The following is an 18,409-nucleotide window of genomic DNA, read 5'->3' as shown; positions in this document are numbered from 1 at the left end:
CCATCCTGAACAAAACTTCTGGTAGTCATTTGCTCCCAGGATGGTTCATGCCTCTCACCATCAGCATCATCTCACCTGCCAAAACCCACAAAGCTATTCTGATCTTTTCAGCAGTACCCAGACATCAAGAAAAAGGCAGAACCTCTCTCCTCTTTCCAGACCTGGGATGAAAAATGTAGACCAACAGACATCAACACTTCAACTTCTTTTTTCAAGTACTACTGACATATATTTAACCACCCAGAAAATCTCCACCGACACAGCCAACAACAATTTAAGCTTGACAGTTTGGGGGAAGTTTAGCACTCCAACCAGGTTAAAGACAGCACACACACATTTCTAAATATTACCTTTCCATTGCAAGATGAAAACTACACTATATACTTTTTCATGTCTGCTCCTTTCTACCGCAGGCAACCAGCCTGTGCAGTCCCTGTTGCAGAATTATCAAATCATTTCAAGACCCAACCTCTTCACCTGATATTGAGCAGCACAAATGATCAATGTTCCCAGCAACACTAAAACATCTGAGATGGGTAAAAAGGGCATGCTACCGCATGTAAATGAACACCCAGGGTTTTACAGACATCACAACTAGCTGCGAGTGACAGCGCGCTTCTGCCTGGCAGAGAGGAACTAAATAACATAACCAAGAGCTATTTTGCACAGACCAACAAAGATAACACAGGGATGGCTGCACAGCCAGCTTGGCACAAAGGGGAAGAAAAGCACAAGACTTAGGCATGACCTATGCCCTTCTCACCAAAAGAGCTGAGCTGCACTTTCTCTTTATCAGGACAGTTTTGTTCAAAACTAAGACAAGACCACTTTAACGCAGCAAAGACCATTCCCCAGCGTCCTGGTTTCAGCTGGCATAGAGCTAATTTTTTCCTATTAGTAGCTAGAATAGTGCTGTGTTTTGGATTCAGTATGGGATTTGGTATGAGAAGAATGTTGATAATACACTGATGTTTTCAGTTGTTGCTACGAAATCAAGGATTTTTCAGCTTCCCATGTCTTGCTAGTGTGCAAATGTACAGGAAGCTGGGAGGGAGCGTAGCCAGACCAACGGACCCAAATTGCCCAATGAAATTATTCCATATCATGTAGCGTCATGCTCAGTATATAGATGAGGGTCAGCTGGGAAGCTGGGGCTCTTGCTTCCGGGATCACAGTTTCGGGATCTTTGCTCCTCTGGGATCGCTAGCCAGGAATGGGCTGGGCATTGGTTGGCAGGGGGTGAGCAATCACATTGTGCATTACCTATTTTCTATTATTATTATTATTAGTCTATTTTATTTCAATTATTAAACTGTTTTTATCTCAACCTACGAGTCTCTTTACTCCTCTAATTCTCTCCCCGATCCCCGGGGCAGGGAGGGTGAGTGAGAGGCTGTGTGGTGTCTGTCTGCCCACCAGGTTTATACCATGACACCCAAGAACAACAGCAGCCTGGAAAGTGACATCCCCGTGCAGCACTAGATAGATGCCACACCATAGAAGAATACTACCTGGTTTTAAAACATCATGCTGGGAGGGATGCAAAATACCCGCCCTGCCTCAGAGGCTGCAAAAGAGCAGCAAGCACACACTGATCACCAGCAACTATACGCATGACATGCATGGCAGGACAAGCACAACAAACATACAAACCTGTGGCACCCATTCCCTTCACTTTAGAAATGTTCGTAGTGTGAACATTTCCAGCAGCACGTTACCCTCAGCAGCAGCTTTACAGAGAGGCGAACAAACCTTTAAACACGATACAGCGGACTCGCACATTCCTGAGCTAGCCTGGATCTTTTCTTTTCAGGGTGACTGCCGCTCAACTACTTTCTGCTGTAACAACAAGTCTACTTAACTTTGCAACTTGTCACCTAAACGATGTGTAATGTTTGCACAGCTAAGGATACAGTGTTCAAACAGCACAGGTGGGGAATTGCACGCCGGGATGCATAACTGATGTGGGGTCTCCACACACTGTGAGGGAAAGGGCAACATGACTGATTGCTTTAAAGTAGTCATCTCATCGGCCTGTCAATAACCAGCCGAAAGCTAAGCAGGTTGGGTCAGGTTAGGACTGCAGCAATTGGCCACCTGAGTGCCTTGGTATTTTAGGCTTGTTGCTATAATAATGGTGGGTTTGTATCTTTAAATAAGAAATCGCTTTGAATTTTTTTTCATACATAGGATGCCTTGCCTGGTGGTCTCGTGGTTGTACTCTCCAGGAGATCTGGGTTCAGTAACTGTTCATGTTCTCTAGCTCATCGGGTTTTAAATAAATACAGCTAATTCTGTTGCCTGAAGCCATAACCCACCCTGTCAGATTCATATGGGTCACAGCAAGGTTGTTCCCACTTACTAGGAGAATGAGGAAGGTCTCCAAGGCAAAATGACTGCCGTGGAGAATGCAGCTTTTGAGGGTTACACCATAGCTGGTGTCTCAGACCCTGCAGAAGCCTCTCCAAAATGATGGCCTTCTCTCTGCATCTTCTAAAATAAAGACATTATTCTCATATTAGTCAAAACAAGATTTCACAACAGTCCAACTGAACTGTAATGAAGCACATGATATACGAAAAATATGATTGAAAAAGAACAGCATCTCTTTAATTTCAGATGCACCTTGTAGGATGTTGAGCTATGGATATTCACGTGCTCTTCACAAAATTTTTAACTGCTCAGAGGAACTAGCTACGAGGCCTCAAAAAGTTTTTTCAAAAGATCGTTCAAAAAATTAATGTGAACAGAAAGCCCCATCTGAAACAGCTTTTATATGAACTATTTCCTGGCACTCTAAGAACTGAAAGCATTCTAACATAGGAAGAATGGCATAACAATTTGCCACAATTGCCAAAGAGATGAATAAATATATATATGCATTTACTTCCTTTTAGTCAAAAGAAAAAAAAGACAAGACTTTAAGTCACTGTATTATGTGCATTTTTAATGACATTCCTCTAGAAACAACATTTTAAGAAGCTGAATTGAGAACTAGGTATTTAAAACTACACCCAAGCCTAAGCTGCATGAAGACAGGTAATTGCAGATTAATATTCCACTGTAATACTTATGCACAAGAGTGCCGAGTTAAAGTTGCCATGGGAAACAAGCCTGAATTTCTTCACTTTTCAGCAATTCATGATCATCCTTAATAAAGGTTTTGGCAGGTGATTTCTAATGCACTGAGCTTAACAGCCACACAAAAACCGGGCAAGAAGAAAGCTGCTACGTGGGGACATCTAGATGGAACAGGCAGGCACGGGCACATCTCCATTATCTGCCTCTGGGTAGGATTGTGACAATCTCCGTTACTGTGTGAGCCACCTTCTGCATTCCCATCCTGGCCTTCAGCTAGGATTGCCTTGGTATAAGCTCCACAGAGCACAGCTTGAAAAGCAAGCAGAAGATAGATACCTTGCAGCCTGCTTTCCAGCAGACCAGCAGTTCCTCCATAACCTCCTCCCACAGCAGGCTTGCGATTTCAGGGACATATGCCTCCTAGAAAGTCCTCTGAGCCTAGGCTGCAGCTCCCAAGGCAGCTTGCCTATCCCCGATCTACTCACCCTCAGCAGGGAGCTCAGCAGGGACCGCACATCTGTTGCTACAGCCTAAATTTCGTGGAAATCAACATCCATTCCCATTACAAGGTCAGTCTATAAATCACAGCATCTCAGGAGCAGAGACACATTGTTCAGTTGTTCCTGCCATGGGAATGAGACCACGGGTAGAGCAGTACAGGCAGCAGAGAGGCAGCGATCATTGCAGCCACTCCAGCTACACCTGCCCGTGACTGCAAGCCAGAACTGCAAGACGGATGTTCAGGGAAAAATGCCTTTAATGCTCTTTTACACTAGCACTCAAGGAAACACAGCCTGAACCCAATTTAACCTTGTCATGCACTTGTACCTAATATTACCTTACAGAAAGACTGGCTCTCATTTGTTAATATGCTTTTGCCAATCAGGAAATGGACTATGATCATCCAGATTTGTTTGTACACTTAAAAATAAATTAGTAGCTGGACACATGCTTATTCATAGTCTCAGTTTACAGTTTTATGTTGAAATGGTGAGTGATGTTCTGTATTTATTAGTATGTCCAGTTTAATTTGACAGCAATTATAATTAAAAATTCGCCCCCCAAACAATCAGAATGCATGCTAAACAAACTTGAAATATGTAGGATACAGCAAAGAAAAATATCAAGATATTTTTGTATTTAAAATGTGATGTTTAAGAGAACAAGAAAAGTACTGTCTGTAAACAACTTATTCTCTGCCTCTGGTCACAACCTCCTTCAGCAATGAGAAGATCTGAACATTTCATACCTTCCTCTTACAAAGAGTTTGGAAGAGGCAAATTTCTAATTCCCAACTGATTATCAAATTTGAGGGAATCTGAGACACTGAAGTCAAGTACCTGAAAAAATTGACATGAAAAAAAGCAGCTTCATCATTACCAAAAGCTCATTTAGCAGCTTCACAACTCCCAGGTCCAGCTTCTTCTGCCAGGTCAGGGGTACGATACACTTTTACACTTCCAGGCAGCAGACATACAAAGCTTGAATTTTATTTGGTTTTCATTTAAGTGGCTTTAATAGATTACAGTAGAGATTAACATGCTATGTAGAAGCCTAATTTCAAATTCAGCTTTGAACAGATCTGATTTCTACCTTCAGACTTTTTACATTTAAAAAAATTGCTGCTTTCATCCACTCTGCTGAAGTTGAAGGCAAGATACTTGGCTTGCTGACTGAAAGAGGCACACCCATTCACTGCATTAATAAAATAAGGTTACAGGCAGTCACGGATCTGAGCGTGGGGAGCTCCTTAACACAGTCACTGAAAGCACTGACCACCATAAACACTGGTGTATACAAGGACAAAGGGACAAAAGAGCGAGACTCTCACTTATTAATGCATCTTCTCATGTGTAGCTAAAGCACTGTATGTACCCGGCTCTACAGGCTGACAGCGTCTAAAAGCAGCACATACTTATAAACTCTTAGCAGACAGTAAAGGAAAAAAAGTCAGTTAGAGCTGAAAAATGAAGCACACTACCACCATCATGGTCCGAGGTCTGACCTCCGCAGAATGACAACTCCCACCTGACCCTACTGGGCTTTGGATCAAATTCCAAATGCACAAGGTAAGCTTTAAAGAGATACAAGCGGCCAGCCATAAACATCCCTTACTGCCAAGCCCTACTGACCTTCTGCTGGCTAAAACACTACACGACACAGACTGTGACTCTATCCTTTCAGGTTTTCCATCTATCCATTCAGAGCAATAGAGTTACACCCCCCCACCCCCCACTTCTTTTCTCTCTGGGATGGTCTCATTATTCATAAATATATCCAAAAATCCCATAAAGCTAAGCTGCTTCTTTGTGCATATAAACATGCACTTTGATTTAGGGGCATATCTGTTGAAAACCATCAGAAGTCAGGACTGCAAGGATGTTACTGTTCCTCTGTGGCTGTAAGGCGGGGAAGATGAAGGACCCTCTATGCCCGATCCAGAATTGGTAAAGCAAAGGGCAGCGGCCGTGAGGCACTCAGTCCACGGTCCCAGCCACCAGAGCCATGAGGCAGACAGCTTCCCAGGGAAATACCACTGTCCTTGACCCTCCTTGATCCCCATTACAGAGGCTGTACCACAAGACCTCAGAAAGAGATCAGGCAGTGTGAAAGGGAATGGAAATGAAGGAGTCTTCAGGGCTCCCGAATGAGCATGAAGGACTTCCCCAGGGATAAAGCCAGTGAGGCTGTCGGTTGCAGAGGAGCACAAGTAAATACAGTGGAAGGAGGGAGCAGATGTGGCAGTCACACACCTTAGCTAGATAAAAAGATAGCTCTTTCAACAGTTTCTGGTAAGAAGCCAGAATATTTTGAAGAGCAGTTAGTGAAAAATGTGAAGTGTGCTGCACTGTGGCAAGTGCACTCCACAAGACTTTTAGGCTGAGTTGGCTAATTTACAGCTATGCCTGCCCACTTAAAGTAACCTGGATCACAGCTCAGCTCTGTATGTGCAGCTTCCTCATCAAATCCCAATGCATTTGAATTTCATTGTATCTAGACTTCTATTTTGCAGATATTAAAACAAAAGCAGAAAAAGGATCAGGGTCACAGTGAAGATCAGCACCTGACCTTTCCTAGCTCCCAGGTCTGCTCTCAGACCAAACCTCCAAAACCTGTCTAACACTGCTCCAGTGAAAGATCCTGCCACTAAAACCTTGCACAAAACATCACTGAAACACACACCACAGTTTGCTCACCATGACATACAGCCCAGCAGTGAAGAGGACAAAAGCCATGCTGGTGAGCAAAAAGGTAAGATGTAGGTAGAGACATCAACTAAAGTCTTGTTTTATACAGTTGCCCAATTCTGGCAGTTACCTTCAGCCTTTCCAGCTACACTGATTTCCATGTAGCAAGAGCCATTTCTTTATTTGTCAAACTAATTTGTTGGTGAGGATGTGAGGGACTGACAGCCATTTCCACACTCAGTATGATTCAGGCAGGCACTGAACACAGCAGACTGAAAAAACAACACTGAAGAACATCTCCACCTTAAAGGTGCTATCTCACCAACAAAATATATAGCAGATCTGCATTGGCCCAGACCATTACTTTCCCTGGCAAGGACTTGGGGACAAAGCTCCTTAAAACAGTAGTAATCATATTCCACTCATGCTCCTTTTTACTGCCAGCTGTAAACTAGCTCCACATGCATCATGGTTTTGCATCAAAATGTGCACAGACCAAACCCATATCCAAAGGGACAAGGTAGATCCAATTTACAGCTTTGACAGGTCTGTGCACCCGAGGCAGAGCGTGCAGGAAATAGCCTGACATCTCACTTGGAGAGCGGTTAAGACCCTGCTAGTAGAACTGGATGCAGAGCCACAACAGCCTCCCACAAAGACTCAGCAAAAGAGCTGGGAATTTGCTGTCCATTTTTCAAGAAACATGAGAGGCAGGAGGCACTCACCAAGGCACTACTGCAGAAAAGAGGAGTCAAGTTTGATCCCAACTTGCAACATCCCTTTGACAGGACAAGCCCAAGGGAAACCACAGGTGCACTGGGAAATGAACACACTGTATCAAGTCACTTCAGTAATGAGATACCACACTGAAAACCGGTCAGCCTTTACTATATTCAAAACAAAGCACACAGAAGTAATTCTGACCCAATGCATATATTATGACTACTCCTAAGAGGCCAATTGCTTGGCAAAGAAGGGTGAGAAGTCCAAGTTCAATCTGTAGACTCAGAAATTCTGTTTGTTACCAACCCAATATTAGGGTTTTTTTTCTTTTTAGCACAGTTTTCTAATTTAAATGGAAAACCTAGGCCCATCCTGCTGACAAATGAAAATACATTTACTAATATGCTCTACGCTACTATGGAAGAACCATCTATAGAAAAAAACTCTGTACTTCATCTGGATCTCTGTATGTCTCAAGTGGTAGAGCACTGGAAAATCTCTCTGAAACTGAACTCTTCGTGTCTCATTACACTCCAGAGTTAACAACCAGGCAAGATAACTTCAGCAAGTTCAGATAGCGTCAAACTATTGTTGTTTTCTACTTAGAAACACCATTATGTTGCACATGTTTGTATAATTCCAACTATTATTTTCCTAAAGCTGCTGGCTACCAACAGCCTTCTGCCTTGTAGAATCAAACAAGGTTGCCATGAGTAGTCTACTAATGCAGGTTCCCAGCCAAAAATTTTTAAACCCTCCCCAGTTCAGGCAGATGACAAGCATACATGACTTAAAGATGTTTTTGATAACACATGAATTGTCACTATTGTCACTTCCTTGATGGAAATCAGGCTCCTTCATTTAATTTCATTCCACCGAACGGTCCTGGCATTGATCCTGAGAAAGCAGGTGACTGGCAAGAGCCCTGGAGGACCAGCAACAGAAAGGAGGTGGGACAAATGAGAGAAAACGAGTGAGCCAGCGCTTTGCTTTTTCCTTTCACCTCTCAGAACAGCAGCAGCAACTTGCAAGGGGATAATTAACACGACTGACTATTTACCTGAGGATGAATCTGTGGTTTATCACACGTAGCCTCAAAATCCAGCACTAAGAAGTAGTGATATCTCTGTGGAGGGAAGGATGACATTGCTGCCATGGAAGCTCCAAAGCCGTGGGACGCCAGTTTCCTGCTTACGATGGAGCTGTACCCTTCGAGAACACCAGCTGGGAGCAGGGAGCACACAGCTTGTCTTGCCCTTGGAAGTAAGTTTTGGGGAAACTTTGCTGCTCCAGTATGGAGGAGTGCTATCATTGAACATCCAGAGGCATCTGAAACTGAAGACAGACTCAGGTTACTCATGCACACATACATCTCATCTCTGTTAGTATCTCTTCAATGTCCTCCTCTGACAGGGATTTCCTCTGTGCTTCCTGGTAGAGGTTCCAGCTTCATAAACCTGAAATAACACAGTAACCTGCTCTAAGCACAACAGATGACATCTGGGCTGAGCTCAAGGTGTTCAGAATCACAGGCAACTGGAAATTAACCTCTGCAAATGGCTCTAAATTAAAAACTATGACACACACAACAGTCATGGCTCCAGGCACCAGATCACACCCCCCTGCTGAACCTTATCATAGCAGAACACAGCAAACCACTTAAAACCACAGAAAATCTGATCTAAACCCCATTGAAATTTCTGAGGAGGCCTTTCGTCTTTTCATATACAACTCAACTTCTGATACATGGTAGGAATTAAATGCAGCAATACACATATCAACACTACAACCCATTCAAACAGCTTGGCCCTGAAACACCTGCTAGTTGCACCAAAACCTCCCACTGCCATTATAAATCCATGTGTGTGGTGGTTGAAAGGCTCCTCCCCAGGGAAGTTCTCATTTGCTCTGTGTACGACGTTTCTCAGAGATGTGATTCTAGTGCTACACTCGATTTCTTACTTTAGGTATTTATCAGGGGAGGATATCAGTTCAACAAACGCACACGTGAACTGCAGGAACTGTAAAATGCAAGCAGGACTCTATAGGTTACAGTCTTCCTCCCAAAGAAATACCTCATGAAGCCATCACCTTCTGATGCTCTATTTAATAATGCTGTTTAATAAATTACATTATCCATGTGAGACTACCTGGATTTCCCCTCCTACCCTTTTTCTTTTAAAACATTGCAGGAAAAACTTGACAGGACTGTCACTGCTCAAGGTGGGTCAGCCTCGAGGCTGTTAATGGATTTATTGGGATGAGAGTTCAAGCCCAACTCACAGAGCTGTTACAGAGCTGGGTACAGGTGAATTACAACAATCCAGTCCCCCTGAACAAGGATACGAGTACCCCCTCTAACTGTATATGTATCCACACCTTGCTATATAGGTATTTAAATCCACCCCACTGTTGGTCCCACTGCTCATGGCTGTGGGCAAGAGCTCCATCGTACCACACGCCCCCCACCCGCCTGGTTTCTGAGCCTCGTCTCCCTGTGCCTGCGCTCACTTTTTGCTCCACCGTGAGACACGGAGCCGAAACGGGCAAGGCGAAAGAGACGACTCGTCACCCACGAACAAAGTCGCTGTTTGCACAAAAGACAGCGTTTGCTCTCTCCCATCCGTTAGTCCGTCAGGTAAATAATGCACGTGCCAAAACACACACTTAATGAGGTAAATAATATGCCTTGAATAACGGCTAAATCTGTATTTACCTGCGAGACCAGAGAAACGCGGAAGGACCAGATTAGGAGATAATTGCAGCTGAGCAGGTTGTGTGCTTCGAGTAAACATGCATTTGGTAACCTTCCCTTTCCAAGGTTTGAGTGAAAGGCAAAAATCAAAAGAGCTGAAATGTTTAAGACTGAACCAGTGCCCACACTGCCAATTCCATGGCGTAAATGCATCCCCCACCTTGTGGCTTTCATGTTTTGGGGAGCTGCTTGCTTTACTGAAGCAGTGTGTTAGAGAGGAGGTACCCAGAAAACAAAACTCAAGTTACAAAACCATAACAAAGAGCCCAACATCGCATTTATCCTTAAGGGGCTCAGTTCTACCTATTGCTTTTCCATCTACAGCTTTTACTGTCATTAATAAATGCATTACAGCCAAATAGAAGTTAGTTACATTCACTTCTGACCTGCCCCAGATAAGAGATATTTAAGGTATACGTGCTTTAAATCTTCAAGCTACTGGCTATGAATCTAAAGGCCCATCACAGCAAATATAGTATCTCAGAATAAAGCAGCTTGTAAGTTAGTTGCGGTAAAACCTGGTCTTTAGCCTACCGCATAAAGTAAAATATACAGTTGGAGTGGGGGAGGCAGGCAGGCTCCAACCCCTGTATCAAACTCATGCAATAAAACATACATTATCCACCCACACACAGCAAGATCAGTACTTCTCTAATGTATCTTAACCAGCAAGTCTAGGGGATCAGACATGAACCCCATGAATCTTCAGGCTGGCCCACACCACACACAGCTGTGCAGAGGTTCCGGAGCCACTGAGTCCACACGGCCAAGGCAAACTGGCCATCTAGACAGGATTCGGGCATGTCACCATGCCGGCACAGCAGCACCACTCCAGACCCCTGCAGGTCTGTGTCACACAGGTACAGTGGGACATCAGCAGAGGGAAGTAACAGCCAACACCTAGTGCCTGTTCACACTAACAACTTCTGCAGGTGGTTCATGTCTAACGGCAGGATCAGGCTCCCCATCCTAAAAGCAGCCTCCTCCCCACTCTCCCGTGTAGCAGAGGGAGCAATGCTCCAAACAAAGGTGCACGAGCCGAGTATTGCATGCCGATTCCCCTACACAGACAGCATACAAATAAGAGCAACCCCACTGCAAACTCTGCACCTTCAGCCAAATGAAGTTTTAACTGCATGTTTACCCAGCCACTGCTCTAGGCGCCCTGGAAAGACCTCACATCATCTTCTTTGGCAAGGTCAGAGTGCCTCAGAGCACAAGATAGCTGGTGAGCAAACACACTTTATTAGAAGTCATGTAAAGCATTTATAACAGCTATGACAATGCAAAGCACTAGTAATTATCCTGTATTTTTTTTCCACAGACAACAACGCAAGCAACACAGCTTCAAAAATTAGAAACCCAGCTCTATCCATATAAATCCACATGTTCAGTGATTCCATTTCCAAACCTATGTAAAACACCACATATCTATTTCTTACGCACACAGGGTCAGATTATAATCTCAGACAGTGCAAGCTGTCACATCTGGCATTCAACCCTGCTAGGTTAATATTTCATATCACACAGCTCCAATTCCTTACACAGATACGTATGAAATGTAATGGGACCGTGAACTGAGGCTGGACCTCAGGAATTATTTTGACAGATTGTACACAGACCTAGGAAAATGTGACAGCACTTTACATTTGCAACACCCAATAACATGGGAAATGGCCATGTGTGGTGGATTTCGGCTGGAAGATAAAGTTCACATTATGTGCTGTATAACAGTGTGTGCCACATGTGACATAACTGAGTATAATCAGCAACTGTCTTTTAAAAATAATTTTAAAAGAATTAATCTCTGGACATCAGTCGCAGGTAACAGGACAAGCTCAGGCTGACCACAGATCTTGCCTGTTAGTGGTCCAAGCACACAATACTAAAGCATGACAGTTTGATCACCAGCAAGTAAAGAAAGTCAAGAGAAAGGCAAGTGCCAGCTGTAGCCACCAGCTTGCCAGGGGCCCCACCAAGCGCAAAGCAGAGAATCTGCACTGGCGGCTGTCAAGCTCCAGGTTTCCCAGCAGGGAAGCCACTTAGGGGCAACCACAAGTGGCAAGAAACAAGACGGAGAACTCCTGCCACATGAAGAACACTGGTGACAAAAGCCAGCAGGGCATTATAAGTGCTCTCCCCCACCCGCAGGACAGCCCCAAAGCCACATACAGAGATGTACACCATGCAAGTTGCAGAGGATTCAAATTTATCAATGGTGAGACAAATCGGCTTATGAACTTGAGCTTAATGTGCTCCTTGCACATAACATTAATATTTACTTTTTACAACCACATCTAATTAAAATCACCTGTTAGTAAGAGAAGGCATAACTTTAACAGTTTGCCTTTAACCCAAAAATATTCCCCTTCACTGTCCAGTTTGATAAGCTGATGTAGGGAGGGGGCAAGACAACAAACACCTAAGTTCAGGTTGGAGGGGTGACCCAACAAATTGCATCCTCCATTTACACTGTAAATTACTGTTATGGCAATATGGCCTTCCACCATATTAAAAGAAACCCCGCACTAATCTAAAGGACAAGACAAACAAAAAATAAAAAATAAAAGCAAGCAAGCTTTGGGAGTCATATGGTTCAGTTTATTCCCTGCGCAAAGCCTGCGTAGGAGCAGCTGTGATTCCTGGCCTCCAAGAGACAACTGAACTCAAGGCTAGAGCAACCAAAACCAATCCAAAATCTAAGTCAGGTTTGTCTTATTTTATTATAGTGTCTTATTTTATTAAATTATAAATATAAAAAGGATAGGGTAATAAAGATGCTTTTTGTAGAACAAAATTGCATACATTTAGCAACACCTGGAACAGAGTATAACAAAAAATGCAGGACTTCCATTTTGGTAGCTGTTCAAATGCATATTCAGAGGTCAAATGTGAGCCCATATTTCAGTTGTGTGAAGATATAACTGAAGAACAATAGAGATAACTCCATTTTTTAAAAAATCAACCTTAACCTAAAACCAAATATTTCATTAGACCAACTACAGTCCAAAAATGACAGCACCTGGCTAGCCTGCGAGGCAGGAAACAAGAGATATGAACAAAATCAGCTTATCCACAGTCACCATCCAAAGTTGAAAAAAAAAAAATGCATAAAGTAAAACAAACAACAAAACACAAAGCTTTTAGAACTGTTTTAATAATGTAACATAATTTGTTACAGGTAAATTTGCTTCTTTAAATTGTTAACCTCATAATATCATCCCTTGAACATGAATCCAGTACACTTCCATGGTTGCACTCCCTTCACTTTAGGCTTGGGTTTGTCTCCAGCACTGCTAGACAACCAAGCCCGTGTCTTGGAAAATTTGTAACATAACTTTCCCAAAGCATTGCCACGGGATGCCTACATGCTGTCCCATCATTACTCAATGCAGATACAACTTGGCATCAATTATTTTGTTTTTACAGCACTCTGCAATCACACCCAGCCTCTTCCCACTAGAGATGAAGAGGTCCCTGTTCTCAAGAACTTACAGTCTAAAATTAGATGCAATACAACAAGTGAGGGTAACAGCAGAGAAGAATGAGGGTTACAGGAGCAGAGTCAGGCAACCACTCATCTGGGAGATATGTGCATCTTGGTAGTTCAATAAAAAAAAAAAATTCACTCTATATAGGCATCGGCTTCCCTCTGTATGGCCACTATGGAAGAGATAAGTGAACATGGAAAGGGTTGACTAAAGGATGGAAGACACTCTTGGGTTAAGGAAGATCTCTCCCGTTTCTTGAGCTCATTCTTCCCGCTGCGTTCCTTGGCTGATATGTCAAAGGCACCACCAGATATGTCAGCTATGTCAGAGCACCAGAATCTCTTCCATTGTGACATCACAGACGCGATGGCTTGTGAGATCACAATGAGCGAGGCCGAAGGCGCTGATTACTTAGGGAAGCACTTGCTGGGGCTATCGCACCCTATGAGGCTGGGAAACAAACACATCTCAGTTCACTTGACAACACAGTGAAACCCGCACAACACCAAACCCGCAGGACGCGAACTCGTCCGAACAGACCACCCAGAAGCTGTCCCAAAGATGCACAGTACAATTCCACTCCAATTTTATTAGGCCACCTCCGCTAGGCAACCACTTTCGTCAGCTCCTTGACTGGTCTCCTAAGACAGGCTTTGCTGTGTATTTTTAAACCTCCAAGAGTAACTGTGGATAGGCAAACAGGTCTAAGCTGGACTCTGAAGAAGTTCCACACAGTAAAGGATTGGTCACTTAGAGGAAATGTAGAGGAAGGAAACAATACAAATTAAAACAAAGAAGCAACAATAGAGATGCATACAGCAAAAGACTGGAAAGCTGCACTGGAAAAGCAGATCTGGTAGTAAGGAAAAGAACTGTTGCAGAGGATCGGACCAAGATCCCCTAGTCCAGTCTCCTGCGTGGGAACTGTAAGAAAATGCACCAGGGTGAAGCTACACAAAACGGGGTTAACCAAGCCAATAGCTTTGGGAGGCCAAAAGGAGGCAGGCCTGTCCTTCCCTCTCTTCCTACTCTGATGCTGATTTCCTTACACCAGTTTCTGAGCTTGTCTGGCCCCTCTGTGAGCCAACTCAACCACAGGAACCTATAAAAGGACTAATGCAGCCAGAATAAAACACAATTAAAACAAGATAGTTTCCTGCTGGTTTAGTGAGACGAATCAGCTTGGGGCCAGGCTGGATGAGTACCAAAGCTCAGAGGATAGGATGGGCCCACACTGGCAGAATTGGGAAGGAGATGAGCCCCTTGGAGCTGTTGGTCAGCTCAGCCACTCACCAAACCATGTACTCAGACCAGGATAGGTACACCTGGGATGGTGTGGCACTTTGCAGAAAACGAAGAAGGTATCTTGGCTGTAACAGCATCAACACACAAAACTTGAAGTCGAAAAGCCCATCGGACCATCCTGTCTGAACCTCATGTAATGCTGGCTATAAAGTTTCCACTTCATTACTGCTGAATTGAGCCCAAAGGCTTGAACATCTTTCAGAAAAGTTTCTGGCCTTGAATTGCAGCATCAAGTACGGAGAGGCTCCCCACTACCTTCAGACAGCTTGTTGCAATGGTCAGTCCATTCGCTGTCAAAAAATAACACAGTTTTCATTCAAACTTTCCCAGCCCTGGTCTTTGGAGCAAGTTCTGAAATTTATGGCATTTCAGTGCTCTCAATCCACAGCAGAGCTCCCAGTGCCAGGAATAAGAGCTCTGTAGCTACTACGCTTCTAGTCAGTAAAAGCTACTATTGCATATTGGCCTAATTTAGTGGAAAAGAGACATAGCAGGCCACCCTTTGTTTAACAGAATCTAGCACGCATAATTACTTGATTTTCATACACATGAATGCCACAGTTGTTCAAGCCACTTACACAGCCAAACACCTTTGTTATCCAAAAAATGAACTTGAAGGTTAACACCTGAGAGTGCTAAATGAATCTCAGTCTGGATTCAGGGAGACAACACTTGCATTGCTCAATACACTGGTCATTTTTGATCTTCACAAATGAACTTAAGTGTTGAAAGTCTGTACCCTGCCAAAGCTCTGTCCTGATAGAGAGGCAAATGCCCCAAGCAGGGTAACAGCTACAATGGGGCATGGTTTCCACACCACGCAGTCTCAGTGAGCCTGGAAAACCAGCCAGGGAAGGTGTTGACCCTAATATTCAACCACAGAAAAAAGAACGACTGTAACAAATACAGCTGATTTTTTTTTTTTTTTTTGGGGCGGGGGGGAGGGGGGACACACAGGACTGAAGTATCTTTATCTGCACAACCTATCTGGAGAGAATACAACTTCTCAGATGGCATTTGGCCAGCACAAGTAACTTCTCTTAGGGGAGAGAAAAAGTTGGCAAATGGTATCTAGCAGCAACAGCCAGCACCTCTGCTCTATGTTACGCTTAAAGAGACACAACTTTTCCTCTTCTCCCCTCATTCTCCTATTTGACATTGCACCATGCTGGTTTATTAGCTCAGCGCTATTAGAATAAAACACCAAGAGTCTCTGTGATGACCATTTCCAGCAATAACACATGCTTCAGATCCAGGGACAAACTTGTGACAAATGAATAGTTGCTTAATAGCCTTCAGTGTTCTCCTGCAAGTACAGCCACAGTGGCCATTCCTATACCCTTTACCTGAACATCACCAGACCTGTGCTCTACAGTCTCGTGGCCATTTACTGGAGGTCGGTACTAGAGCAATACAGGGGCAAAATCAAGTGCAAAAACTTCACACATTTAAGTCTTTTCCAGAACTTCCAAAATTTCGGGGGGAAAAAAATAACACACAAAAAATAAAATCAAGGCCTATCAAAGTTAACAGAGCCAAAACAAGATAAGCACCAAACCAGCTGTAATTGGGCCTCCTAAATGAATCAAATTGAAGTATCTTTCAACTGCAGAGCAGAAACTTTACCAGTGTATACTCAGTTCAAGGACTTCTTTATTTAGCATCAAGTAAACAAACATTTTCTTTTTAATGCTTCAACAGGTTTCTTCTTTTGGATTTTGGTAACACTCAAATCTGTCTGGCTATGCACACTAACTTTAAAAAAAAAAAAACAAACAACAAAAACAAGCCAGCACACCATTCATGTAGAGCAACCCAAAGCTTGAGATGAATAAGAACCATAAAAGGGCCACTCTTTGAAACAAGACAAGCATTTAGTCCACACTGTAAATTAACATGAAAATTCAGTTGCAAAGGCCAAAATTCAGTACTTGAAAAAGGAAACAAAAATATCTGAAATCAAATTTCCCAAGCCCACACACTGAAGAGTAACCAACTGGCCTCCTAACACATTACTTATTTTAAGAATACTTCATTCCTGGAAATAAAGTTCAAATGCCAACTTTAACATCAAGTGATATGAGATGCTACAATGTTGCAAAGAGCAACTAAAGGATAAAATAAATTCAAGTTATCATTAAAAAACAAATAAAATCCTCAAACAACTGTCTAGCAGCATCCAATGGGACAAAGCCCCATGTACCTCAACCTTTCCAAGGCACAGTGCAAGCATTAACCTATTAGAAAACTTGCTGGTCCATTGTATCACAGCTGAAAGACTATTAAGAGTTCAGACTAAGCAGCAGCTGTCAATCCACCAATTTCTGAAACCAAAGCTCAATAAGGAAAAGAGGTAAGTAAAGTAGTAAAACAAATGTCAGCCTTATTAGCAAATGACCATGTAAATCCACCAGACACAGGACTTGTAAAAGACAGCACATGAGGAGTAAATGACAACACCTTTTCATACGTCTCAGCTTAGAAGAAACACCTGTAACAGTACAACAGCAAGAAAAGAACAGAAGAAGAAATTCCTACTGCCAGTCAGGAAACAAGTATACAGATCCTGCACTTCTAAGCCTTCACAAGTTTACTTCAATCTCAAGATCTGAGACTGGTGACCAATTTAATCTCACAGGATAAAAATATAGAAAAAAAAAAAAATCAAACCTCCTACTCCCCCATCACCTCCGTCTATGAACCTCCACATCCCAAGAGGAACATGAAAAATCCTCGTTGCTGCAGCCTCCTGCTCATCCCGCGCATGCCCCCCGCTCCCTGGACAGACAGGGCTTTTCCCTTCCTCAAGCTCTAACACCGACTGATCCCGCTCCAGCTGGGACCTGGGGGACCGCTGCCACCGCCACCCTCGAGACTTCCACCCAAGGCAGAGCCCGGGGAGCGGAGGGCCCGGCAGCCCTGAACCCTGGCAGAGAGAAGCCGGGGCTCGGCGTCGAGCGGGCGAGGCGCCGCCACGCCTGCCCGCCACCGCCCCGCGCCCTCCCCTCGGGCCGGGGCCGCCCCCCCCGTCCCCAACGGCCTCCCCACACCCCCGCCGCCGCCCCGCCCCGGCCCGCAGCCCGGCTCGCCACCCCACACCCCCCGGCCGCGGGCCGCCGCCCCGGCGCAGGCCCCGCCGCCGCGGGGGGGGTGGGGGGGGGGGTGGGGGCCAGGCCGCGCCCTCCCCCCCCCTCTCCGCTCCAGGCCAGGCCTCCACCCCCCACCCCGGGCCACGGCGGCCCCACGCCTCCGCCAGGCCTGCCGGGCCCCCGCGCCGGCCGGGCCCCGCCACGGCCGTGCCGCCGCCCGCTGCCCAGCGGCGCCGTGCCCCCACCGCACCCCCCCCGCGGCGGGGGCCGCCCGGGGCCGGCCCTGCCCCCCCCGCCCCGCACACGCTCCGCACCACGAGTCCCCAACACCGCCACTCACCTCCGCGCACTCTGACCCCCGACCCCGCTCTGAGCGGCAGCGCCGCCGGCCAACCGCAGCGCCGCCTGCCGCCGCCGGGGGCGGGGCTTCCTCCCCGCCGCGCCCCCTCGCGCAGGCGCACACGGCCCGCCGCCGCGCGGGGCACGCTGGGGCCTGTAGTTCGGCGCCGCCGCACCGCCCCCTCGCCCTGCATCGCCGCGTGGCCGCGTGTCGACGCCGCCGCCGCGCCCGCGGTGGCCGCCCCTTCCCCTCCCCACCGGCTCACTCTCTCGTGTCTCCCGGGACCGCCCTTTTCTCCCCGTGTGTCCCCCGGGGTCACCCCTTCATGTCCCCCAGCGCCATCTCCCCCTGTCCCCTGAGGCCTCCCCTCTCTGCTCAGCCCTGATTCCAGCAACTCCGGCCTTCAGCAAACCCAGTGTCAGCTGTAAATGTAAGAT

At 45.4% G+C, this 18,409-nt stretch overlaps 1 protein-coding gene across 3 annotated transcripts in view; it reads right to left on the bottom strand.

Moving 5' to 3' along the window:
* The window catches only part of ERI3 (ERI1 exoribonuclease family member 3), a 135,983-nt gene extending 117,923 nt beyond the window's left edge, over positions 1-18,060 (bottom strand). For 2 of the 3 annotated variants that reach the window (XM_074832204.1, XM_074832206.1), the window contains exons 1-2: positions 17,973-18,060; positions 8,053-8,327 (exon numbers count right to left, since the gene is read on the bottom strand). In XM_074832204.1, the coding sequence (XP_074688305.1) occupies positions 8,053-8,304 (252 nt within the window). In that variant the 5' untranslated portion in view covers positions 8,305-8,327; positions 17,973-18,060. The remainder of the gene's footprint in view (positions 1-8,052; positions 8,328-17,972) is intronic. The other variant, XM_074832205.1, reaches the window with a different exon arrangement.
* Between the last annotated feature and the right edge of the window lie 349 nt (positions 18,061-18,409).

The sequence above is a fragment of the Strix aluco genome, chromosome 8 (assembly GCF_031877795.1).
Source record: "Strix aluco isolate bStrAlu1 chromosome 8, bStrAlu1.hap1, whole genome shotgun sequence".
In the NCBI taxonomy this organism is placed as follows: domain Eukaryota; kingdom Metazoa; phylum Chordata; class Aves; order Strigiformes; family Strigidae; genus Strix; species Strix aluco.
The sequence above is the reverse complement of the archived record's forward strand: the minus strand, read 5'-3'. Positions and strand labels throughout refer to the sequence as shown.